General features: G+C 63.8%; 1 protein-coding gene across 8 annotated transcripts; it reads right to left on the reverse strand.

Moving 5' to 3' along the window:
- GRIN1 (glutamate ionotropic receptor NMDA type subunit 1) lies at nt 1-24,397 on the reverse strand. 8 transcript variants are annotated; one of them, XM_027051030.2, is made up of 21 exons: nt 23,640-24,397; nt 21,004-21,138; nt 18,347-18,523; nt 16,129-16,191; nt 15,283-15,383; nt 11,027-11,148; nt 10,777-10,951; nt 9,333-9,477; nt 9,152-9,235; nt 7,078-7,219; nt 6,866-6,993; nt 6,409-6,573; nt 6,215-6,333; nt 5,976-6,088; nt 5,753-5,901; nt 5,495-5,652; nt 5,091-5,252; nt 4,822-4,931; nt 4,570-4,715; nt 3,193-3,303; nt 1-1,273 (listed from the first exon to the last, which is right to left on the reverse strand). In XM_027051030.2, the coding sequence occupies exons 1-21, from the start codon at nt 23,895-23,897 to the stop codon at nt 1,157-1,159; spliced, it is 2,880 nt and encodes a 959-aa protein (XP_026906831.1). In that variant the 5' UTR covers nt 23,898-24,397; the 3' UTR covers nt 1-1,156. The 8 variants fall into 8 exon arrangements, with proteins under 8 accessions (XP_026906831.1, XP_026906832.1, XP_026906834.1 ...); XM_027051031.2 differs by having other exon boundaries at nt 1-905; nt 23,640-24,040; XM_027051033.2 differs by lacking the exon at nt 16,129-16,191 and having other exon boundaries at nt 23,640-24,395.
- Between the last annotated feature and the right edge of the window lie 1,003 nt (nt 24,398-25,400).

The raw sequence follows: 25,400 nt of genomic DNA on the forward strand, positions 1-25,400 counted from the left end.
TTCCGTGACATTCCTTTAGACATCACCACTGCACACACCGGGTCAGGGGGCGGCGCGCGCCGGGCCCCCGGGCGGAGGGGCAGCGCGCGGCTGCGCACGGGCCGCATGGGGAAGGCACGCGCTCGACACGGGAAGGGCTGGGCCTGTACAGGTTGGCGGGCAGGGCTGAGGACAGTCCCGAGCCAGTGTGGTGGTTGGCGGGGGCGGGGAGCCTATCTTGGGCTGCGGGCTGGAGGACGCGACTAGCTGGCCCAGCCCTCGTGGGGACTGGAGAAGGTCGGAGGCAGTGGGGGATCCCCAGCGCGCTCCTGGGAGGCAGCGGCCAGCTGAGGGTCAGAGTCTGCCACTGGGGGACGGGCAGGGCCAGCTGGATGGATAGGGTCAAGCGGAGAAGGGAAATGGGTCAGAAAAGAGGGGTGGAGCTGAGGCTGCCAGGAGCAGGCGCTGGAGGAGGGGGTGACCCAGCCAGGTGGGGCCTCGCACCCGCACTGTGGCTCTGCTAGTGGCTGGAGAAGGATGGGGCTTCAGCCTCTGCTCCAAGCCCCTCTGGCCAGGTTAGCCCCTCTCCCCACTGCTTAGAGACCCCAGGGCCCTGCCTCTGCCGGAGTGCCCTGTGGCCCTGCCCAGCCAGCTCAGCTCTGTCCTGTCCTCAGCCGCTCTGGTCCGAGCCTCGGTCCAGCAGGGGCTGCCCGCCAGGCAGCAGGGCGGACAGACAGACGGGAGGCCCAGGGTGGGCAGTCTTGGGCGGGTGGGCTTCCCTCAGGCCTTCCCGAGCAGCAGGACCCATCAGTGTCCTTGGCCGGGCTAACTGGGCAGGTGGGCGCCTCCGGGGGGCCTCACACCACGGTGCTGACCGAGGGATCTGAGAGGTTGAGCGTGCCCGTGATATCAGTGGGATGATACTGCTGCAAAATAGAAATACACAGACAAGGCAGCCCGTTAGCCCCCATGCTCGGGGGCACGCGCAGGGCCGGGACGGGTGGACCGGCCAGCCGGCCGACCGGCGGGCGGGCGGGCGCGGCCTGGGGGAGGCTGGGGGGCGCTCCTCCCCCTGACCCCGTCGTGCTCCGGGACTCTGCGTGGGCCGGGCCGCTGTCCCGTCCATCTGTCTGTCTGTCTGCGGGGGAGGGGGGCAGAGGAGGGCGGGCAGGGCGTCTCAGCTCTCCCTATGACGGGCACACATCTGCAGCTGGCCCTCCTCCCTCTCAATAGCGCGTCGCGGCAGCACTGTGTCTTTTTGGTTTTGCAAAGCGCCGCGTCCACCCCCGGTGCTCTATAAATAAGAACCAACAATCAATACCCGCTGGCCCCGCCGGCCGCCAGGGACCCCAGCCCTGAGCGCCCAGTGCTGCCCTGGCCCGGACCGGCCACAGGACAGGGGCAGAGGATCTTAGCAGCCGGACCGACCCCACCCCTCCCAACAGAGCCCCCCACCCAGGCCTCCCTCCAAGCAGGCGCCCAGCCCGTAACGGGGAAACTGGGCTGCCCTCCCCCGCCCAGCCCCTCCAGGTGGCAGTACCCCCAGTCACCCCTACAGGGCAGAGCCCCAGCCCCAGATGCCACATGGCGTCAGGGCTGGCCTGGGGGATGGTCCCAGGCAGAGTCTGTTGGGAGTCTGTTGGGAGTGTGTCCCCAGAAAGGCACCTCGAAGGTCTCTGAGCTGCACCTGGACAAGCTAAGGGCATGTGTGTTTTCTTTGGGCAGGAGTATTGGGGGGGGGGGCGGGGGCTCTCAAGGAGGCCCTCAGAAAGTTCCCTGTGTAGCTTTTGTGCTCCTCCCTAAAAGTGCTGTCTGTGAGGATACCCTTGTCTCCAGGCCTGCCCCACCCACCCCTCCTCTCTGGTCTTGGGTTTCTCCTTGAACCCCTTGGCAAGGGCCACTGGCTCAAGCTCTGCACACTTTTGGGCTCCCAGCTCCCCGACCCTCAGTCTCCACCCGCTGCCAGTGCTGAGCCCCTCCTGGGAAGCAGAGCGGCCCAGGTCTCATGGGCCGCTCTTGGGGCACCCTGATGGCTTTACCCTGGACTCCCGATTATTCTGTGCAAGCCCTGTCTGTGTCCTGGAGATGTGCCCCCCTTCCAGTGGACTGTGTGTGGGGGAGTCTAAATCCCATATCCACCTTGAAGCATAAGCTTCTGCGGGATGCGGGCCAAGCTGCCCCTGGACTGCAGGGAAGCCAAGGGCAGTGCTGACTCTGGGCGGCCCCCTCCCCACCTCAGACCGGGGTGCCTCTAGCAAGGCTGGGTCCATTTTAGGGGCTTTTATTCCAAGTGTGCGCATCTGGTGCAGCGACAAACTGCCCAAGTTAGGAGGCCTGCTCTGACGTGGCCCCGTGGGGAGAGGAGCTGGAGGGTCAGGAGCTGAGGCGCTGGTCCTCTCCACGGAGGCCTCTCCTTCCTGGGCCTCTGTCTGGGAGCCTCAGTGACTCCGGCTCTGTAGGCCACAGCTCAGCCTGGGGTGGGTTCCACCCCCTCTGGTGCCACCCAGTCCCCGCCTGACAGTCCCCTGCGGCTGGGGGCCTGTTCCAACTCCAGGCCCCAGCCGTCCACCCAGACAGAGCCAGGCCCGGCCCCCAGCCCCGGCCCACACAGAGACCACATGGAAAGGGTGCAACAGGCATGGCTCTGGTGAGACACGTGAGACAGGTGTCTGCGTGGTGGGGCTGGCGGCCAGACAGACGGGCGGATGGGACATCACAGCCACCCCTCCATGGATGTCGCAAGGGGTGGGAAAGAGGGCAGTGGGCCGCTCTGGGAGAGGCTGGAGAAACGGACGTAACAGAGAGGTGGTGTGGCCTCCTGACAGTGAGGAGTCCGGGACAGATTGGCGCCGGGCTCCCGGGGCCCTGGGCGCAGCCCCGAGTCGGTGAGGCTGACCGGCTGACCAACAACATGACACAGCTTCAAGATGGCGCATGGCGTCATGGCATGGGGGGCAGACCAACGCAGAGACACATGGGGAAAGAGGGCCCAGTGAGGGCCAGTGGGAGAAAGGACCAAGAAAGGTCTAGAGAGTCAGAGAGTGAAGACCTCGTGTGCTGGGCAAATAGAGATGAGGGCAGAAGGGCCACAGCGGTCAGAGGTGGGGTGGATGGGATGGTGAGGGAGAGGGCACGCCTGATGCACGGGACACAGACACGGGGGCGGGGCGAGATAAGAGTCGGAGACGTGGGACTGGGCGTTCTTCCCCTTACCGTGTCTTTGGAGGACCTACGTCTCTTGAAGCTGGAAGCCAGGGTGGAGGTGATAGCCCTAAATGTGGCTTTCTTTTTAGGGTCGGGCTCTGCTCTACCACTCTTTCTATCCTAAAATGAATATGTATAAGTGATTAGACGGCTAAGGGTGGCGGCCACACCTGCCCTCGCCTGCTTCTCGGGGGCTGCCGCCCAGCCTGGCCGCCGCTCAGGCCCTCGCTCCTGCCTGCCTCCCTGTGCTGGACAGACGCACCAACAGCCGAACGTGTGCAGGCGGCCTCTGCTCCTGCCCGGTCTTGGGCCTGACCTTGCTTGTGCTGGGGCTGGACTTGGGAGGGGGTGGGGGGGGGGTCCCGTCTGGCTCTCTTGCTGGGACGTCTGCCTGGCTCCCTGGCTCCTGGGTGGCCCTGGATTACAGGTGTCCCGAGGAGAAGGGTCCCTCAAGCACCGGAGGAGTCGCCCCTCGGGCCCTGCCAGCGATTCTGTCCCCTGAGGGGGCACGCCAAGATTCGGGAAGGGGCCGAGGGGCCGAAGGCAGGTGGCGAGATGAACTGGAGAGATAGATAGATGGAGGTGGCTTCCAGACCCTGGCCTGGGGTCTGATGGCCAGGATGGCCCTGTGCCAGCTAGTGAGAGCAGTGACCAGGTCCCAAGAGCAAGAGTGGGCAGATGAGAGGTGTGGGGGCTCCAGCAACCCATCCTCCCGCTCCCCCGCCCCGGACCTGGCCCTCCCTCTCTGAACATCAAATTCATCCCAGGACACAGGCTCTGGGGGATCACCCAGAGAAAGAGAAGAGAAGAAGCAAGCCAGAAAGGACCCTGGGGCGTGAGCCCTCAGGCCTGCGCAGGCCCCACTGCCTGCCCTATTCCAGGTGGGCCGTGGCTGCCCCGTGTGCAGCCTGTTTCCAGCCGGCAGCAAGTTCCCACAGACACGGCCTGGAGTGCCAGGCAGGGCCAGCTCGCCCGATTCAGGCTGGAGTTATGGAGCACAGGACACAGCAGGGCAGCAGGGAAGGGGGTCCCTGGAGGGTGCCGAGGGGAGGCGTGGGGCGGCGAGGGCAGAATGTCTTGGACTCACGTGCTATACCCAGGTGGGTCCCTGTCTTACCCTGCCTCAGTTTGCCTTCCTATGGAATGGGCGCCGGTGGGCGACTCTGGAGACAGAGGGGCCAGGCGGAGGCTTGGAGCCGGGCTTTGCAGGGGGCAGCCACCCGCAGGTGGCCCCCAGCAGCGCTGCCCCTGGCTGTGGCTCCTAGCTCCGGTCCTGCCCACATGGGCTCCCGGGGGCCAGAGCCAGTGCTTCGGCCTGCGGGAATGGAGGAGGGCCGGGGCCAGGCCGGGCCGTGGGCACCAGGCCTCGGAGAGTGCCTGTCCTACCTGCAAGTTCTTTCTCCACACGTTCACCGCGGCAAAGGCTAGCTGCATCTGCTTCCGGCGAGCGTCCTTGTGTCGCTTGTAGGCGATCTCAATGAAGATCAGGAAGATGCCGGCCACAATGCCCCCAGCCACCAGCATGAAGACCCCTGTGGGCCAGGACCCAGGGCCTTAGCTGTTGGCTGCCGGCCTGCAGGCCCCTTGGAGAACCCCGCCAGTGTCCGCAGGGGGACGGAGGGCGATGGGGACACCCACCTGCCATGTTCTCGAAGGTAAGGGTAGCAGGGGCGTTGCTGCGCGAGTCACACTCCTGGTACCGCACCCACGTCTTGTCCAGGTCTTCCATGAAGCCGTTCTCGTGGGACCTGGGGGGGAGGGCGCGGCCCGGAGTGGGCGGGGCCCGGAGCGGGCGGGGCCTGGCCCGTGGCGGGCGGCGGGGTCGGGCTCTGGGGAGGGGTCCGCCTCCGGTGGGAGGCTCTCGGAGGAAGGTGCAGGACCGCGGGCGGCGGGGGAGGCCGACTCACTTGAGGATGGACAGGGAGACGTTCTGCTTCCAGGGGCTGTCCTTGCGCATGCCGATGCCGAAGCCTGAGCGGAAGAACAGCTCGCCAGTGGTCACTAGGTCGCACTTCTGCGAGGCCTCAAACTCCAGCACCGCCGAGTCCCAGATGAAGGCATGAAGCTTGCTGCGGGCAGGAGCGGGGGTCATGGGCGCGCGGCACAACCGGTCTGCCCTCGCCCCTGCACCTGGTACGCCTTCGTCCTGCCCGACCCGAATCCTCACCTCTATCTCCGTCCCGTGGTTCCCGTCCAGCCTGGACGGACACTCTTCCTGTAGGGGTGGATGCCCCTCCCCCGTCCGCCCCCTCGCGTGTCCCGCACGCCCCGTCCCCCCTCGCGTGTCCCGCACGTCCCGTCCCCCCCTCACTTGTCCCGCACGGCTTGGATGGCCTCGGCCGCGCTCTCATAGTTGTGCTTCTCCATGTGTCGGTACATGGTGCTCAGCTCCACCTGCCGCCGGAAGTAGATGTCCACCGAGCTCTGCTTCACAGTCGCGTAGATGAACTTGTCCGAGGGATTCCTCAGCTGCCGGGTCAGAGGGCAGGGCTCGCGGCTGCTCCCGGGCTCCACCCGAGGCAGAGACCCGCCGACCTCACGCCGGCCGCCCGCAGCGGCTAAGCCTCACCCGCGGGTCGTTGATGCCGGTGATGCGCTCCTCGGGCCGGTCCAGCACCAGGAAGGCCGCCAGGTTGGCGGTGTAGGAGGCCACGATGATCATGGCGAAGCCGGCCCACACCATGCCCAGGATGCGCGCTGAGAAGCTTCGGGGGGCGCCTGCGGGCAGAGGCCGGTCAGCTCCCGGCGCGCGGGAAGGGGCGGAGCGGGAGGCGGCCGGGACGTGGCCTCACCTTCCCCGATACCCGAGTTGAGCAGGACGCCCCAGGAGAACCACATGGCCGAAGACAGGGTCAGCGCGTCCTCCTCCTCCTCTTCACTGTTCACCTTGAACCGGCCGAAGGGGCTGCGGGGAGCAGAGGGCCGGCGGGAGAGGGCTGGAAAGGGCAGCCCTGCCCCGCCCCTCGCCGGGCTCCGCCCGCCCCCCCCGCCCCCCCCAGGTGGAGGCGTCAGGCCCTCGGGCCGCGCTCACCTGAAGCGGTCCAGCAGGTACAACATCACCGCCACCACGTGCACCGAGAGCCCCACCAGCAGCCACAGTGTGCTCTGGAAGGGCTGCATGAACGAGTCCAGCGTGCTTCGGGGGATCTCCTGCAGGTGCATGGGCTGTCAGCGCCGCCCGACCTCACCTCGGACCCCGCCCCAGCCGCGCCGGGCCCTGCCCACCTTCTTGACCAGAATGGTCAGGCCCTGGTACTTGAAGGGCTTGGAGAACTCGATGTACTGTGCGCGCTCGTTGTTGATGGTCAGGGGCGCCACGATCATGTCCGCCTGCCCGCTGAGCAACTCGCCCATCATCCCGTTCCACTCCTTCTTATTGCTGTTGTTCACCTGCGCGGCGATGCTCCGGTGGGTGCGCGGACACCGTCCGTCCCACTCCAGCCGCCGGCTCCCGCCTGGGCTCAGCTCTTGGGTCACCCACTCCAGACCCGGCCCCAGTCTGCAGGCCCCGCCTTGCCCGCAGGCCCCGCCCACACCAGGTCCCGCCGGGTTCGCAGGCCCCGCCCACACCCGCTCAGGCCCCGCCCCCGCTGGCAGGCCCCGCCCACCCCCTGTCCCAGTCCTTAGTAAGACTCGGTCCACCCGGTCCCGCCCCTCGTGGCTCCCAGCAATCCACGCGTACCCGCTCTTGAGTGCCAAACTTGCCATCGGCCACCAGGTGCACCTCATAAGTGAAGTTCATGGTCCGCGCCAACTTGATGAGCAGGTCAATGCAGAAGCCATAGCAGCACTGAGGCACTGTGTGGCGTGCTAGGGAGGTGGACAGGGGCCGTAACCACCGAGCTCCTGGCTACTCCGCTCCGCGCCCGCGCCCTACGCCCGTCTGGCACTCACGGCTGCCCGGTGACGTGTCATTGGGTCCTGTGCAGATCACCTTCTTCACCGGGTCCCCATTGACCGTGAACTCCTCCTTGCATGTGCCATCGCTCAGCGTGGGCTTGACGTACACGAAAGGCTCCTGGTGGATCGTCACAATCTGGGGGGGGGGGGTGGGGGTGGGGAGAGACCCAGCCTGGACCATCCACCCTCAGCGCCCAGACTCCCCTGCACTCCCTCCAAGCCCCTGGTGTCCCCCCACTCCAGCCGCTTCCCTTCTGCTCAGCCTCAGGGGGCCAATCCACATCTTCCCCGGCCACCATCAACAACATCTGGCCGTTGCCCTCAGGAGGGTCCCCAGACTCCTCAGCATTCAGAAGACACATGGCCTCCTGAAACAGTGTGCCCTCCTCTTGGCCACTTGTCTTGGGGATCTTGGCTTACACATCACTCCTTCCATCAGAGGAGCCTGCTGGAATGGCCAGTGCGCCCAGCACCTTCTCTGATCTCTCAGGGATGAGAAACTCCCTGTCCCGGCCCAGAGCATGCACCCTGCCTGCCACCACCCACCATGAGGACAGGGGCATGCCTGACATCCACTCTGAGCCTGCACAGGACCTGGGACCCGCAGGGATCACCCTTGTCTGACCACCTGGCCTCTCCTGGCCTTCAGCCTCTTCAGCAATGGCTATCTGATCATCTGTCCTGCCTCTCTCTTTCCTTTGCCAATGCTGTCCTCTCTCCCGTAGCTTGCCTCTCAGCCCAAGGGGATACTTGAGGCTTATGCTGGGGTTCTCTCTTCTTCCTATCTTCCAGGGGCCCATAGCCTAGGGGATGAGGGGGACAGATACAGGACGCGGGGGGCTGAGCCAAACGCAACAGGTTGAGCCTGCGGAGTGAGCAGGGATCAGTTTGAGAAGGGTTCTCTCCTGGCACATGGGGGACGGTGGGTCTGCAGGGCGGGCTGGCCAGAGCCTCAGCTATAAGGGCAGCATTTTGACTTTTCCCCCGGGGGACTGGGAGCCCCTGCAGGAGCTGTGTAAACTTTCATCACGTTTTTCTATTATACAAGCAATGTATGTTTGCACGTTTAAAAAATCGGTGAGACCAAAAAAAAAAAAAAAAGTTGAAAAAGCCATCTGAATCTGGCAGCCTGGATGGGACCATCTGGACCATCTGGCCATCAGTGTTTTGGCTCTTACTTTCACTTTCCAACACAAGGTATGGAACTGCAAGAAGCCGGGTTGGCTTTGGAAAAGCCCACTCTGCCTGTCATGAAGGACGGTGCCCTGCGGGCAGGTGCTGACATGGGTCTGGGTGAGAGGCCCTAGGGGGTGGCCTCAGAAAGGAGACTAGGTCAAGAGACATTTGAGGACCTGGGCATGCCAGGAGAAGGTTCACTGGGCCCACGGCACTTAGGATCTTTGCCTTTGGTGATCTAAGATTCTGGCCCAGTGCTGCTGTGAGCCGGTAACAGGAGGGGCTCGCACGAGAGTGCCGAGGAGGACACAGGGGCCCAGGCAGGGATGAGCCCAAAGGAGCAAGGAAGAGAAGTTGTGAGGGGAAAGGCCAGCCAGGAGGGTCTCCCAGAGGCCCCAGCAGGAGGGTCAAGGAGGGAACAGCCTGCCATGGAGAATGCTGTGTGGGGGGAGGGGGCAGGGGCGAAAGGACGGTTTGACTCAGTCATGGTGAGAGGCTGTGAAGACCGCGGGTGGGGTGGCTAGGGTCCCCCAGAGGGGTGATGAGTGCAGGAGCTCGAGTCCACAGAACAACCTCTGTCCGTCCCTCCGTCCCCTAGCAGCTCATCCCCAGGAGAGTCCTATCCCACACGGCTTCCTGACCGAAGTGCATTTGGATCCAGAGACGCTCTGGAGAGAGCCCACGGGACGGGGCCCAGCAGCTGCCTCTCCTCCCTCCACCTGCTCTCCCTGCTTGCTCTGTGTCACCAGGTGTGGGCTGTGGCAGCCGGGCGCCGGTCCATTCCCCACTCGCTTCGGTCCTTTGCACTGGCCTCACTGTCCCCTCCTGTGGGCCCGCGGAGCTGGATGGAGTGTCTGGGTGTGGATGCTGGCACAGGGCGGTAGGCCCCCACCTTCAGCCTGGTGGACATCTGGTACCCTCGGGGCTTCTCTGTCTCTCCACCTGGCCAGATGATCTTCCTGTCGTTGGGGATAACCTGGGGGTGGGAGTATGAGATGGAGGGTGGCCACGCAGGGGTCTTGGCCCCAGGACCCTAAGGCCCCAGCCCCCACCCCCTCATGACCCCCACCTACGTGGGTGCCGTTGTAGATGCCCACTTGCACCAGCTTGCGGTTCTGCAGGTTCATGATGCTGTAGTTGGCGAACTTCCGGTCCCCGTCCTCGTTGAACTCCACACGGCCTGTCACCCCGTCTGCGTACTTGGAGGACATCAGCACCCTGGGGAGGGCGGTGTGAGCACACTTACCGGACACGTGCCCTCTCCCCGGCCTTCTGAGCAGCCCTAGCCCCTTCCTCTGCCTCAGTGCCAACAAGGAGAGGTTAGCAGGAACCAGACCCTCGTGCTGGGAGTCAGACGGTGTGCCTGCCTGCCGGCACCAGACGGAGAGCACCGCCGTGGTAGCCCAGCAACTCCCGAGCCCACGCCCCATTCGAGGGCTTTCTGAGCTTTGGGACACTCGAGCCTCCCAGCAGCTATCCTTGCCCCGAAGGGAGCAGTAACCTGCTCACCAACAAGGGAAGTAGGGCCGATGTGCTGTCCTGTTGGTACATGCACGCGTAGCGTGCCCACGAGCCATACACATGAACACGCGTGGCCCTTGTGTGGATGCATCCCTACGCATGTGTGCGTGCCACGTGCCTCGCCGAGTCTGTGCACGTCTGCTGCACAAGCCTGCCGTTGTGTGTGTGCTCCGGTTGTGGGCGCCATAACTGTGGTTCTGCACAAGCGATTCCGCGTCTGCTACTTAGTGGGGTGGAGGGGGTCTGGTGATAGGCTGAGTGGCATAGTGTCCAGGGTGCTGTGAAGTAACTCCTGCCCCACTATGTCCGTCCACTTGGACATCTGGCCAGCCCTGGCTCCCTACAGGCTTAGGTTCCATCCTTAGGGGGCTCCTTGTCTAATGTTCTCGGTACTTGGAAGCCCCCTGTCCCCATCTGCAGCAGGAGCCTCCTCCCAAGGGCTGTCAGCTACCCTGGGGAGCTGGGGTGGGTCTCGGGGTCAGGAGCAGTGGAGGCAGCCACGATTTCAGTGACATTTGAGACATTAATGTCGCTGCTGGAAATGGGACAGATGATTATCACAGTGGAGCTGGAGGTGGTGGTGGAAGACAGATGGGGGGCCAGGGGGGGAAGTCCGGGAGATGCCTGTACGTGTAGGATGTCTGACCACCTGCTGAGGAGCGACCACTCTCATCTTCTGAGAGGCCTCACCCACCTCCAGAATAGAGTCCCGCCCACCTCTAGAAGACAATCCCGCCCCCCTCACCTCTAGAAGAGAGACCTGCCCCTCCTCCAGAAGAGTCCCGCCCTCCTTTTGAAGAGACCCCAGCCACCTCTAGAAGACAGTCCCGCCCGCCTCTAGAAGAGAAACCCGCCCTCTTGATGAGAGTCCCACCCTCCTCTAGAAGAGAGTCCCGCCCCTCCTCCAGAAGGGAATCCTGCCCCCACCTCTAGAAGAGTCCTGCCCACCTCTTGAGGAGAGTCCCCGCCCACCTCTTGAAGACAATCCCCGCCCACCTCTTGAAGAGCGGCCCTGTCTTCCAGATGTTGGTGTTGCCCACGCAGCCCCGCGGTGGGTCGGTGATGTTCTCCTTCTCCAGGAGTTCGTGCACTGCCTGGGCCACCACACCGACGGCGTCACTGATGTGGGCCGACTCGTTCTTGCCATTGATGAGCTGCAGTCCGATGATGCCTGGGGCGAGTGGGGTGGGCTTAGTGTCCGTGGGGGACCCCTGCCCGCCGGGACCCAGAGAGGTCTAGCACTCACCGTCCGGGGCGTAGCGCAGGGCGTTCCCCGAGATCTCTCGCTCCCCCACCAGCCACACATACCCGGAGCCTGTCATGTTCAGCATCGCGGCTGCGCGGTACACGGTGGCGGCGTCGTCCTCGCTGTGGGGCAGAGGGGGGTGACGGGCCCGGCCAACCCTCCAGCCCTTCCCCACCGGACCTGTGCCTGTGGATACTCTGGGTTCACAGGTCCTCCTCTGGAGTGTGGCCCTGGCCCCGCCCCCAGCCCCTCCCTCCCCTGGAAAGAGGCATGGAGACACTGCAGAGGTGACAGGCCCAGCACCCCCCCACCTCCAGCCCTTCCTGGGTCCAGTGATGCTGCAGAGTGGACAGTCCCCGGTACCCCCCTAGCTGGGCCCACTGACCCTACACAGGTGACCGGTCCCAGCCTGCATCGCCAGCCCGCACCTGGACCAGGAGAACACCCCCCCACACACACACCCCGACAGCAGAGGTGACGGGTGGAGGGTGGGGATGGGGTGACGGGGCCCAGACCCCCCAGAGCTTCCCAGGCCTCTCTTGCTGGCCCTCCCCCCTTGGTGAGCAGGGTCACGGCGCCCCAGATGGTGACGGATCATTGTTGATTGCTTACTTGCTCACGGTACCAGGCACTGCTCTGAGCGCGTTACACGGACTCTCTTACTTAATTCTCACGGTATCCCTACGAGACGGACATCAGTACTATCCCTGTGTCAGGAGGGGAAACCAAGGCACCCAAAGCACACGAGTGACGGTAATGGCAGACCCGGGTCTGCGTCTGGACAGTCACCCCAGGGCCCATGCTCCTGTGACCTCCTGGGTAGGCTGCGCACATTCTGGTTCTCCAAGTCCACACATGCGAGACGAGGGGCTGGGGACTCTCCAGGCGGGTCAGATGTTGGTGGGACCCAGCGTCTGGGAACTGCCCCTAGCACTGCAGCGGAAGCTGCTGGAGGGGGCCGGTAGCTGCTGCACCCGTTATGCTGTGTGTCCTGCCGCCTAGAACCGGGCCATCGCGGGGGACAGTGCAGGTGGTCCTGAGCTCTCGGGATGTCCTTACAGGCGAGCCCCTGTGCACCTGATCCCCAGGGGTCTCCTGGTCAGGACGAGGATCCTGGGCCCGGTAGGGCCATGGGGGCCACGGGGCGGGCGAGTACGGAACCCCCCCTTGCTTCTCTGCCGGACTGGACTTGGCCCCACACAGGCCTAGACCACACCTGGCACTTTGCCTCTCTAACACGTGGGCACTGGGGCACAGAGAGGCTGGACAGACTGAGCGTTGGGTTATTTTCACAATGGCTGACTCTGGAAACCCAGGTGGCCCGAGGCTCCCTAAGGGGTCTGCCCTCGATTTTCTCAAGAATGAGCCAAGACCTTCAGTGTTTGCTCTACGTGACATGCTACTCAGACATAAGCAACGCAAACAGAGGTACTCCAGGCAGCCCCGTACCCGAGGCCAAAGGAGAATATCGAGCCAAGATGACCCGGAAAGACCAGCGCTGTGTGTGGAGGGGCACCTGTGCCCCCTGTCAGTGGTGCTCACAAAACCTGGCAGAGAAGCTCATCTGCTTGACACAGTGCAGGTCTGTGACTTTTGACTTAGCGGAACGAGCACATGCCTGTGCTCGTATCTGTGTACATCGGTATCGCCAGTAAAAAGTTGTGCGCAAAATCCTGATCGATCCATCAAAACTGTTTGAGGGAAGTAATTGGCCCCAGAGGAGACAATCTCCGGAAGATAGGAATGAAAAGTCTGAGGAACGACTTCTCCGCCCTCCATAGGAAATGGCTCAGAAATGAAGACTGGCTTAGTGAGGTCTCTCTGCAAAGTGCTCTCAACAGCCCTCAAGAAGGAGGAGCCAGTGTGTGGGGGGAGGTCCCAGGGTCAGGAAGGCCTGTAGGTGCCGCTCCCGGGGAGCTGGGAGTGCTGGGGGCCGGGCCAGCCTCTGTCGTGGGACTGGGGCGTCTCTGCTCCAAGGAGCCCCGTATGTGAGCGGAGGGGTTTCTTCCAGTCTTAACAGTCCAGGCGGGGGCCTTACAGGAATTCAAGAGGGGGTGTTGGTGGCTGTGTGGTCGATACGAGTGCTGTGCCTTTGTCGGCGGCGTGTGTGCGTGTGGGGTGTGTGTGCGTATGCACGCAGGAACACGTGTGCGCTGTGCATGCGGGTGTGGAGTACGTGCGTGTGTGGGGTGCACGCACCTGTGTGCAGGTGTGCATATGTCTGCACATAAGTGTGGTGAGCCTGTATGCGCACATATGGTGTCTGTGCGTGTGAATGGCTTGTGTGCATATGTGTAAGGTACGTGTGTGTGCACTGTGTATGGATGTGTGGGTGTGAGCGTGCAAGCTTGTGAGTGCATATATGGCGTGCACGTGTCTATACAGCACGTGCACAACGTGTGTGCATGTGGCATGTGTGTGCTCGGTACGTGTTGTGTGTGCTGCGTACGTGGTATTTGTGCAGGTGAGTGTGTGAACGTGTGTGTATATGTGTATGTGTGTGACTGGTGTGAATATGCCGTGTGCCTGTGTGCACCCGTTTGCTGAGGTGTGCGTGTGCAGATGATGTGTGTGTACGTGTGGCGTTATATGGTGTGTGCTCGCGTACTCGTGCACGTGGCCCTGTGTGTGGTGTGTGTGCAACTGTCTGATGTGACCACGTACCCTTCCCCGGGCTGGCCTTTTTGTTGGACTCACATCTGCCAAACCCCTCCTTGACCCTAGGGGCTGGCGACACAGGGTGAGCCCCTCCCAGCCCGAGCTCAGGGGGCTTCAGGGTGTGGTGTGGGATCTCGCTGACCAGGCGAAAACCGATCAGAAAGCACCCACCCCTCCTCTGGGACCCGGGTGTGGTGGGATTGCGTGGGTCGGTTTTACCTGTGGCTTTCTGGCCTGCGTCCCGGTGGCCACTCTGATCGCAGTGTGTGGGCTGGACGGGTCTAGTCTGACGTGACCTCATCCTTTGTAAAAGCGCCCAACGGTTGAACATCTATGTTTTGGCATAATGAGTTCCTCGAGTTGCTCTGTCCCGGGGGAAGGGGCCTTCTGGCTGCCAGCTGACCGTCTGCTTGCCCACCTGCCCGTCCACTGGCCCATCCACCCACCCTTCACCCCACTGCACCCACGGAGTCTGTCTCAAGCCCTATGATGGGTGAGGGGGAATAGAACCAATCAGAGGATCTGGTGGCACCTTCCTGGAGGGGCTTGTTCTGGGAGGGACCGTGCAGCCCCCTGACCTTGTCTGGACAAGCCCTCAAACCTTTCTCCTCCCCAAGCGCCCAGGGTCAGATGGTTGGCTTGGCAAGTGGCCCGTGACGTGGGTGAGTGGTGAGTGAGGGCTTCCTGCCTTCCGGCCCAAGGAGCCTTGATTGGCCTCACTTTGCTCCTGCACCTCGAGGTGGGGCGCCCGGCTCTGTATCAGAGATTTGTTGACTGAATGCACAACGGACACCTGTCCTGAGCCTCGGCGTATTGCTGTCTGTCTGTCTGTCTGTGGTCTGCCGGAGAGCAGCATTTGGGGAATGCTTCTCTGGGTGAGGTGACCCCCGTTGGTCCCCCGCTCTGTTGGAGCCTGGCAGTGCTTCTAGGAAGGGGTGGCCGGGGGGCCGTGCCCACCCAGGCCCTCCTGGCTGTTCCGTGGAGCGGGGCTCTTCCTTTTCCTGCTCCGGGTGGCCTGCCTTCTCCCTTCCCAGGGGATCCTAGCCATTTACAGACAGGGAGAGGTTCCCTAGGGGCTCATTTCCAAAGTCGAGGTGTGGGTCAGGCCCTGTCTGGCGGCGGCCTGGTGCTCACAGGTCCCTAACTGGTTCCCTTCTCTGTGCTGCCCACTCTGACCATTGCAGTCTTCCCGTCCTAGGACTCTGGCTCTCTCCCCGCTGTGGCCTTCTCGCCTGGGCTCACCTGCACACATGTCACTTCCCACTTCCCTGGGCCTTCTCCCTGCGCCCAGTTCCCAGAGTCCTGTGACACGTCTATCACCTCAGGCCGTGTTTGCCTTCCTAAAGGCAGGGGCTTATCCGTCGTCCAGCTCGGAGCGAGCGGCGGCAGGCGACGGGAAGGAGTTGGGATGGACACGTGGAGGGCGTGGCATCTGCCAGGGCACCAGCTGTGTACACGGGAGCGGGGGGCGGGGGGGGGGGCGGGGGTTTCCCTGGCGATGGCATTTCGGAAGCTGAAACTCCGCTTCGGCCCCACAGTGCCCGTGGCCCAGGTGCAGCCCTGGGTGAGGTGGAGGGAGGGGCCCGGCCCAGCCTCACCTGGCAGAGAGGATGATGACCCGGGCCTCCAGCTCCCGCGCCTCCATCAGCAGCGCCGTCACGTTCTTGGTCCCCGGGTCGAACTGCAGCACCTTCTCAGCCTGCGGTGTAAGCGAGAGTGTCAGCGGACGGCTGCGGCCGGGGACACAGCGCCTCAGGGGCGAGAGTCGGGCCGCAGCTGCTAGGAACCCAGAGGCGGCGTGGCTCGGGCTGCCCCGGCCTGCGCCTGCCTCCTGCACTGTGCACCTGCCTGCCTGGCTCCTGCTGGCCTGGCCCGGCCTCGCTCGCTGTCCCTTCTTCAGCCTGCTCGCTCTCCTGGCCTCACTTTTGCGCTGAGCATGCAAGCTGAAGTGGGCTGAGACTCAGAAGGACGCGTGCAGCGGACAGGAAACAGAAAAGAGTTTTGGAAGGCAACCGGGAGCAGAGATGGGGCCGACTTTTCCAAAACCACGGGAGATCCTCTCAGGCCCGACCCCGCAGGCCCCCTGCGAGAGCGGCTGGACCGGGGCAGGCGGGCGGCTGGGCGGGCGGGCTCCCTCCTGGGCTCCACGAGGAAACCCGGGGGGTCCCAGAGATTCGCATGCACTTCCCGGAGAGCGGCTCCTCCTGCGGCCGCGCCTGCTTCTCGGCGCAGGCCAAGGCCGGGGCCGCGGTGGGCGGGCCGCGGACACCCTCGCGGCCCGCTCCTGCCCTCTCCTGCCTGCGGCTGCCTGCCTCACGAGCTCACTCTCCTCACCGCTCGGGCCTGCGGCGCGGCAGGGCCGGGCCGACGGCGGCCCTAGCGGCCGAGGCGCCGGAGCAGGGCCCCCTAGCCGGTGGGCGGCGTGCACGTCCATGCATATATACCTTGGGTCCACGCTTGTTGTCATAGGACAGTTGGTCGAGGTTTTCATAGTTCCTTTTTTTACTCTGATGAATAATGTGCACAGAGAAAATATGCAGACACAGAAGAAGATTATAAACGGTTGAAAATGACGGCGCTAAAGCAATCACACCACCTCCTCGGCACGTCTGCAGACGGGCACGTACCTGGAGCTCGCAAACACCTAGGCCCGAGCGGGGCTGGGGGCCAGGGCGGTGCTGGGGACGAGGGGGCACGGGGGCCACCGGGGCTCCCGGCCACGGAGCTGTGCTCTCGGACACGGTCATACTTGGGAGAAAGGGAGGCCCTGTCTGTGTCCACACCAAACGTGTCCCTTTGGGGTCCCGCCTGCCCTCCCGACCCCTGCCATGCACCTGCCGTGTGGCCCCAGCAGTACCCACCCCGCCCCGGTCGGTCCTGAATTGGGGGGTGAGCAGCCCCTCCCTCATGCCCTGTCCCCTCTGTCCCTCCGCCCGTGGCGTCCTCCCTTCTGTCTCCCTTAGCGGCCCAGGTGCCTGTTCTCACTGACCGGTGTGTGCACACCCGTCGGCCCACGTGTGCACTGGAGAGCGAGTATGATAGGAGTGTGTGTGTACAGTGTGTGTGTGTGCACGCGCACATGCGCGCAGGGGTGGCGAGCACCTGTGGGCATCTGTGTGAAAGTGTTAGTCTACATACGCTCTTCGGTGGGGAAATGAGGGCCAGAGCCATCTGAGCCCAGGCATGTGTGTGCATGTGCACGCGCGCGTGTGTGTGCAAGCATGTGCATGTGCGTGAGCCGGGGGGGGTGAGTGTGCCCGTGGGCTGCATGCCCACGTGTGTGCCCAGCTGTGGTCTCAGCGTGTGGTGGGTGATGTGAGGTGTGAAGGGACTGTCTTGGGAATGATAGCATGTCCCCGTGACCAAGGGTGCACGTGGGTGGATGTGCAGGGACGTGGCTGGTGAGCGTGCGAGTGAGTGTGTGCGGCCACAGGTGGGCACGCCAGGAGGTGACCGGCCTGCCAGGCGCTGGGGGATGCTGTCTTGGGAGGGGTGGGGCCCACGACGCTGGTGGTCAGCCCTCCCTCTCAGACTCAGTGTCCCACAGCAGGGCCCCCCCAGGACCCTCTGAGTCTGCCCTCTGGCTCCGCCCACCCCAGCCGGTGCCCTCTACTCCCTTCAGGGGCCTACGAGGGGCCTGGGGTTGGCGCTAAGTTTGTTGAAGCCAGCTCTGACTCCACGGGCCGAACGTGTTTCCCGCCACCCCCTTGGTCTGGCCTCCAGGGCCCGCCCCAGCCTAGGCCTCCCTCCCTCTCTGCCCGGCTTGGCCTCGTCCTGACTTAGGGGCCGTGGCACGGGTGTTGAGCACCCAGGGCTCTGTGCTGGGTGAAGGCGGGACCCTGGGCCTCCTCAGGCTGGCAGTGGGGGTGGGGATGGGGGTCACCTGGACCCCCAGAAATTGCCACTCTGCTCTCTCTGCAGCCCCAGAGTGGGCGCCAGGCTGGGGCTGGTCGGCCAGTGTCTCTTGGAGGGGTCCAGAGCCCAACCCCAGGGTGGGGGTGAGGAGGGGACCCGCAAGTGGCTCAGTGGGGAGGGGAGCCGAGGGGGAGGCCTGAAGGGGGCAGAGCCCAGGCTGAGGGGTCCAGGTGGCGGATGTCTTCGATGAGCTTTGGTGAGGACAATGGGCAGCTGAGAGGGGGCGGGCAGCGTGGGGGGCGGGGTGGGGGGGAGGCGAGGCCTGCGGACGCGGAACGCGTCACAGCAGCGAGGGTACAGGGTCCTTTGGGGAGGGGCCTGGCGCCGGGGCCGCTGTGGCCCTGAGGCCGCTGGGGTTGGGGAGTGGGAGGGGCCGAGCCCGGGGCCTGGCTGGGGAACTTGGGGGGGGGGCGGGGGTATACGGTGGGGCGGGGGGCGGGGCTGCGAGGGTCCGGCCGCGGGCGGGGGGCGGGGTGGGGTGTTTGCGGAGCTCCAGGTGGTCCTGCCCTCGCCCCGCAGGGACTGACACGAAGGAGATTTCGACTAATGGCAAAGCGAGTGAAATGAGCCGAGAACAGGCTGGGGCGGGCGCTCGCCAGACGTAGTGGTGCTGACCATGCACGATGGAAAGAAAGGGTGTTCACACACGGGCCACAGACACAGCGGCAGGCAGCGCGCCGGCTCCTGCTCCCGCTCCTCCGGCGCCTCGGCTCCTCCTGCTCCTCCCGCCCGCGGCCCGGGCCTCACCTTGGACTCGCGCTCCTCCAGCAGCGTCTCCAGGCGCTTCTGGGCGGCCCTGCCCTCGTGGTCGTCGCTGACCAGGAGGATGATGTGGTTCCAGCTGTAGACGCGCATCATCTCGAACCAGACGCTCGACTGGTGGGAGTAGGGCGGCACCGTGCGAAGGAAGCTCAGGTGTATGCTCTGCGGGGACACGGAGGGGGCTGAGGGGCCTCGGGGACGGGACCTCGGCCCGCGGCCAGCGGGGGGCGCTCTCCCGGGGACACGGAGGGGGCTGAGGGGCCTCGGGGACGGAGACCTGAGCCCGCGGCCAGCGGGCGCCGGCCTGCCCTCCTGCCGCTGGAGACCCTGCTTCCTCCTACCCCTACCCTCGCACCATTGGGGGACACCTGCCAGACGCGGGACCCTACTCCCACTGCTGCCTCCCTCCCCCCTCCCACCCCCAAGTCATCTAATCTCAGAAACAGCCTCCGTGGAATTGTTCCTGAGGCGACCAGCCACCCCCTGCCAGACAGCCTGGGCTCAAGAAAGTTCCCACTGACTTGGGGAGCTTCCCAAATTTGCATAACTGTAGTATTTGTCAGGAAATCTTTATTTGGGGCTAAATATTTCTTCTCTTCAAGTCCAGGGGTTATTGGTTGCTGACCCTGCCTTACTTCTCTGTGTGCGTATTTTTGAAGATTTTTTTTTTTAAGTTTATGTATTTATTTTCGAGAGGGAGAGAGCGCGCGAGATGAGCAGGGGGCGGGGGGCAGAGAGAGATGGAGAAGGGATCCTAAGCAGGCTCTGTACCATCAGCGCAGAGCTCAGTGTGGGGCTCGAACCCATGAGCCGTGAGATCATGACCTGAGCCGAAATCAAGAGTCAGAGGCTCACGGACTGAGCCCCCCAGGCGCCCCTCTGTGTGCAAATATTAGCAGCCAGCCAGGGGCGTGGCAGGACACAGCATGTGTGCAGCCCTCCTCGGCCTAGGTCCTCTGTGTTAGCCCCTTCGGTGACCCCGCAGACCCACAGTGACCTTGTGGTCCTCTGAGACGTCCAGATTAGCCTTTTACCTGCTCCCTCGTTGTGACCCGAGGGGCAATGTTTTGGAACCTGGCTGTGAGAATGCCCCTCTGCCTCTGTCCCTCATCCACTTGTAGACAACGTGGCTACAAGGGGGTTATGGTTGGGGTCCTGGACAGACTCTGACCCAGGCCTTCGTGGTCCAAGTGCTGGGCACAGATTCGCAGTGGACCGGATGGTGGGTGGGGCCAGGCTGGATTTGTGAGGTTCGGTCATTTGGTTTGACCTCATACTGGACCAGGGAGCTGGGCCACAATCTGGGTCTGGGCTAGGGTTCTGCCCTGGAAGAGGGTGTCTCCTCCCTGCCTGTGAGGTGGCCTGTCGGCCGCTTTCCCTCCTTCTACATATGGGAGGACTGGCGCCAGAGAGCTAAGGTTGGGGGGCCCAGGAAAGGACCCCCCACTTCTCTGCAGCTGAGGGCAAGTGCATCTGAACAGTTTGGGTGCCTCGGCTGCGTGCCAGGGTTCCCAGAGCCTCGGGACACACACATCCCTGACCTCCCCAGACACCCTTGGCCCTGGCTGGGATGACCTCGTGCCTTAGGCGGCTTTGTCTAGAATTGTGGGCTCCCAGCAAGACGGAATTGGAGGGAATGGGGAGACCGGGCAGCCCCCACCACACGGCCCCTCCTCCGGCCCCTCCCGACCTGTCTGCAGGTAAGCCCAAGGTCTGAAGGAGGGTGTGGGCCAGGCTGTGGGGGCCTCCCAGCCTCTTGGTGGCTAGTGGCACCCCCAGCTGATGAGTCCTCCCGGAATCACGAGCAGACGCCGTGGGAGAGCAGCGTGACCTCGAACAAGTTCCCCACCTCTGTGGGAAACCACCCCAGTGGCCTCCTGGCCTTTCCAGCTGCTACTCCAGGACCGGATGGCTCCCCCACACCCCTCCTGGGGACCACAAGGGCTCTACGCGCTGCCGACTGGTGCTGCTCCCGGCCCTGGGCCTGCAGACCCCAGGCCAGGCTCTCCTGCCGCAAGCCGCCTCCTCTGTAACCCTGCGCGCGTGCCCACATCCTTCTCAGCTGTGCCCTGCCACCTGCCAGTGGGACACCTGTCAGGGTGAGCGTGTGCGTGTGCGTGAGTGCGTGAGGGTGCCTGTGATGGTCGGTCTGTGTGCTGGAGCGTGAGTGTCTGTGAGTGTGTGCGTGAGTGCAAACGCAAGTGTGTGATGATGTGGTTGTGCACGTCAACGTGCGTAATATGCGTGTGCGTGTCAGAGCACACAAGTGTCCGTGTGAATGTGTTCGTGTGTGCATGAACTTGATGCGTGTGGGCGCGAGCGAGTGTGTGGGTTTGTTTGTACCCGTGACTCTGTGAGTCTGAGTCTGTGCTGGTGTGTAGGTGCCTGCGTGTGGATGAGTTTGCGTCTCAGGCTATGGGTATGGGTACGAGTGTGTGCACATGCCTGAACGCGTGAGCTCACGCATCACCCTGCTGCTCCTTGAGCCCGGAGCCCCTGGTCCGCGCACGTCTGTGCCCCGCCCGGCCTGCGTGGTGCCTGCCCGGCCTCCTCCCCCTCCCCAGGGCAGCTGCCTCCGGCGGCCACTGGGTCTGAACACAGGAACAGAGCCAGCTGGGTCCCCACCGAGTGGTCAGGCTTACCTTGTCTGAGTAGATGGACATACGGGTGGTCAGCCCCAGGACGGGGATGCGGTAGAAGCCGGCTGTGTAGGAGACGGGGGTGGGAGTGAAGTGGTCGTTGGGGGTAGGTGGGTGGCTAACTAGGATGGCGTAGACCTGTGGACACAGGGGACAGGGTCAGCGCACGTCGGGGGTGAGGGCAGGGTGGGCACGGCACTGGAGCTGGCTGCCGGGAAGCAGCAGAGGCTGACTCAGCAGGCCGGGGGTGGGGACAGGCAGGGGCGCCGACTGTGCACACATAGAGCCCCAGGGGACACGCTCCCAGCCAAGGGGACAGGACCCTATAACCACCCTCAGAGGAGAAACAAATCACAGGGGTGAGCTGGAGGCAGAACCGGACTGCAGGGTGCAGCAAGAACACAGAGGGAGGCGACCGGCCCCTCCCCACACCTCCCCTGCCGGGGCCTCCCTTCACCCTCTCACACTGGGCGGGGGGCTGTGCTGGGTGCGTGGTGAGACCCTGACAGGGAGGGTGAAGAACTGTTCTTGTGGTGGCACGCACCGCCCCCAGCGTGGGCTGGGGAGAGTGACTGGTCCCGCATCATGATGACAGGCACACCCATGCCACCCACTGGCCCTCCTCCTGGGTGCGAAAGCCCGTAGTTCAGAGACTGGGAGGAGCTCCAGAAGGCTGCATCTAAAGCTGCACATTGAGCCTTGTCTGGAGAAGCCAGGCAAGGAGCCCCTGGAACCTTCCGTCTTTTCGCCAGTGTCTTCCGGGGGCCGGCTGAGCCCCGCTTAGTTTGGAGGAGACCCAGTGCTGATTTTGAGCGCTGACCACATCCTCGCAGAAGGGAAGGGAGGGGCTGGGGGGGGGGCAGCCCAGCTTTCCTGCCCAGACCGAGGCCCCCGGGGGCAGGCCTGAAGCCAGTGGCTCAGCTCTCCAAGGCAGAGAGGTGGTGGGGGGAGCAGATGTCTGGGTGATTCCACGCTACCCTCACGGGGAGGACCTGTTCTGTCCCAACTTTGCCTTCTACTCTCTGAGCAACGGGGTGCCCCTTTTCCTGCAAATGGGGTGGGGGTGGCAGGCTCTGGACCCATCTGGTGGGGGCGACGGCTGCCATGCCAGCGTGGTGCTTGCCCATAGGTCGCGCTCAGTGAGTGGCAGCTGCTGTCACCTTTGCTCTTGGCACTGGCTGTTCTCTGAGGGAACAGACTGTGTCCTGTGAGTTGCAGGAGGGGCCCCCGGAAAGGGCCCTACCTGGACTCTCTAACTCTACCTCTTTATGTCTCTCCCTCATCCCGGATGGGATGTGTGACCAAAGCCGCCAGCCACAAAGGCGTCACCCAGTCGTCTCTGGTGTTCGGGGCTGGAAGCGTGGGGTGGCTTATGAGGTATGCGGGGCGGGGGGGGGCAGATTTCTGAGCAAAGCTCAGCCCTGTCCTGTCTGCAGCTGGAGCTGTGAGGACTGGTTATCCATCCCAGGCCGTCCCACCAGTCTGCACCCAGAAGTTCCCGGTCCGTGTCTGGATGAGTCTCTGGCCATGCCAGTGCCCACGAGTGTGTGCGGGATGTGCATTGTGTATACATTTATGGCCCAACATGTCCATATGTATACTGTGTGTGTGTGCACAATTGAGCCCGTGTGCGTGGGCACATGTGTTTGCACGTACACCTGGGTATGCCAGGCAGTATGTGGCACATGAGTGTGCGTGTCCACGGATGTGCACGTGTGTGTGGGCAAGTGTGTGTGAGTACGTGAAATTGGCTGTGTGATGCTGATGTGCGTGAGTGTGTGCTAATGTAAGTCTGTGCGTCTCTGTGCGTAAACCTGGGTGTAAATGCGTGCGTGTGTGAGTGTGCGTGTCCACAGATGTGGTGTGCCTGTCAGGTGAGCAAGGAGAGCCTCGTTTGGCCCCGTGTCGGTCCTGGCTCTTACATAAAGGGCTGCATTGCAGTGTTCCCGTGCTTTCATTGGAATTCAGCAGGCAGCACGGCACAGGGGCGGACAGCTCTGACAGGCGAAATCCCAGAAGCCATGTCCTCCCCCGCAGCGCTGGCTGTCGGCGGCTGCCATGCTGGGCCCTGACACCTCCCACACGCTCAGCCCCCACTCCCACCCCACAGAACACCCTGCTTCACCACCTGGGCCGTTTCCCATCTCGGACAAACCCACGGATAGGGGGAGGGGGAGGAGGAAGGGAAGGAGGTCTAAAAGCGGAGACAAAGATGGCCCCGGGGCCCGTCCTGTTTCGAGACCCGCGCCTAGCGCGTGCTTGTGGCTGGGACAGCATCTCTGCCCATAAGCCCAGAATGCCCACCCCCTCACTGGCACAGTGAGGAAACAAACCACGAAATGCTTGCCACATGTCTGCACACACTGGTTGGGATCTGGAGCCCTGGAACCCTTGCGGGGACTGACCAGGGTGGCAGGTGACCAGCTTAGGGGAGCAAGATGGGGAGGTGGCGTTCAGCTGCTAGTGAGACCAGCTTGCTCCAGAATGAGCCAGCTCACTTAGGAGTCGTCTCTTAAGAGGGCTGGGGAAGGCTAGGATGAAACTGGAACAGTAGGAGGGAAGATGGTGGGGAGGCGGTGGGGGAGGGGCAAGAGCAACGCAGTGGAAGCCCTGGCGGGGGGGCGGGGAGGGGTGGGCACCTGGCTGGAGATGAGGTCCTCGCACACCGACAGGGCCATCTGGATGGCGTTGGGCTTGTGGGTGACCGAGGTGGCGTTGAGCTGAATCTTCCAGGAGCCATGCCGCTTATTGGCCTGGTTCACGGCCTCACGGAACATCTGCTCATGCTTTCGCGTGCTCAGCACGGCTCCGATGTTGACAATCTTGGGGTCGCAGGCGGCACGGGCAAAGGAACAGGAGAAAAGCAGGGCGAGTGTCAGCAGGCGCATGGTGCTCATGGGCTCCGGGCAGAGCCCTAGCTCTGGGCGGCGCGAATGCGGGGCCCTCGGCGCATCCCCAGCGGGGTGTCCCGGCCGTCCTGCGCGCGCCCGATCTCGCGGGCTGGGGGCGCCAGGTCTTCCCCCGGAGCCGTAGTCCTGGGGCGTCTCCGGGCGGGAAGAGGGCACCCGAGCCCCGGGCCGGCGGTCGCTGTGCTGGGCGCGCGTGGGTGCCTCGCTCCGCGCGAGCGGCTGGCGCTGTCCGCGGTGCTGAAGCGCGTCCCGGAGCTGCTCCAGGCGCCCCGCGCCGGGAGGACGCCGCGGCCGCGGCTCCTCTGCGGGCTTCGCTGGTGCTGGTCCCGACGCTGCGGCGACTGCGGCAGCTGCGGAGCCGCGAGTGGGGCCAACGTCTCCTACCCCTCCCGCCGCCCCCGCTTCCCAACACGGAGGGGCGCCTCCCGCGCCAGAGTGTGCGCCTGCGTTGGTGTGAGCATTTATCAGAGCACGCGAGCGGGGGAGCCTGTGCGCGAGTATGCGTGTGTGCGCGGGTGTGCTTGGAGGGGTCGCCGGGACAGTGACCTGGACTGTCTCAGACCTGCAAGGAGGAAGAGTTTGGGGAGGTTAGAGGGGTTCGTGTCACTGCGTGCAGCCTTGCGTGTCTTTTAACATGACCGAATGTGTCTGGCCAGTGTGTGTGTGTGTGTGTGTGTGTGTGTGCGCGCGCGCGCGCGCGCACGCGAGTTCTCACCCATAGTCAACGATATTTCTGCCAGACTCTCCTGGCTGGAGACCTAGGGGTGTGGAGATGCCCTAAGCCATGCCTCTGGGGGAGGGACAGTAAGGATCCCCTCTCTGAAAGGCTCAAAAATGGGGGACAGACTCCATCTGCCTGGCCATGTGACTTGCGTTCCCCCCAGAGAGTTGATAAGAATAGAAGGGGTGAAGGTGGCTGCCCCCATGTAGAGCTGGATCTTCCAGGAGAGTCTGGGGGTCTGGACCCAAATCAGTTATGGAGAAGCCAAGGCCAGAGGGAGTTGCATTTGTAGCAGATGGGACTAAGGTTAGACATCAGAAAGCACTTGCTCTGGTGAGGTGTGTACCAAGATAGACACCCCAGATCCCTTGCTTCCACTCTTCCCCAGCCCCTTTCCTAATACACTCCCGGCCCCCACTCCTCCTGCCCCTTTCTAGAGCCTCCCTTGTCCCTCTTGCCCTCATGATCCTAATTATCCACCCCCCCCCCCCGCCCCAGAGTGCTTCACCTCCCTAAAGCAAAGGATGGCTCAAGCTCCGCCCCCTGCCAGTGACATCATTGTTTCCAATAGCAACTGAGGATTCTGCAAACCCAACTGCAAAAGCCCCCAGTAGGGATAATGTAAGGGCGGTCCCTGCACTTAAGTGCTGTTCTGAGCATCAGGCAGGGGAGAAGCCAGGCTGTTCCCTCAGGGTCTCACTCCCTGTCCCCTGCAGTCCTCGGCACTAGGCTGATGCTGCCCCCCACCCCTCCAGAGCCAAACACGGACA

Source organism: Acinonyx jubatus, chromosome D4 (assembly GCF_027475565.1).
Source record: "Acinonyx jubatus isolate Ajub_Pintada_27869175 chromosome D4, VMU_Ajub_asm_v1.0, whole genome shotgun sequence".
Lineage (NCBI taxonomy): Eukaryota > Metazoa > Chordata > Mammalia > Carnivora > Felidae > Acinonyx > Acinonyx jubatus.

Excerpts from the sequence above, each read along its gene's own strand:
- GRIN1 (XM_027051030.2), bottom strand. The coding sequence starts at position 23,897 with ATGAGCACCATGCGCCTGCTGACACTCGCCCTGCTTTTCTCCTGTTCC. Across the intron at positions 18,524-21,003 it reads TGTCCATCTACTCAGACAAG|AGCATACACCTGAGCTTCCT; the intron begins GTAAGCCTGACC and ends GTGTCCCCGCAG. Across the intron at positions 7,220-9,151 it reads AGATGTCCACCAGGCTGAAG|ATTGTGACGATCCACCAGGA; the intron begins GTGGGGGCCTAC and ends CCCCCCCCCCAG.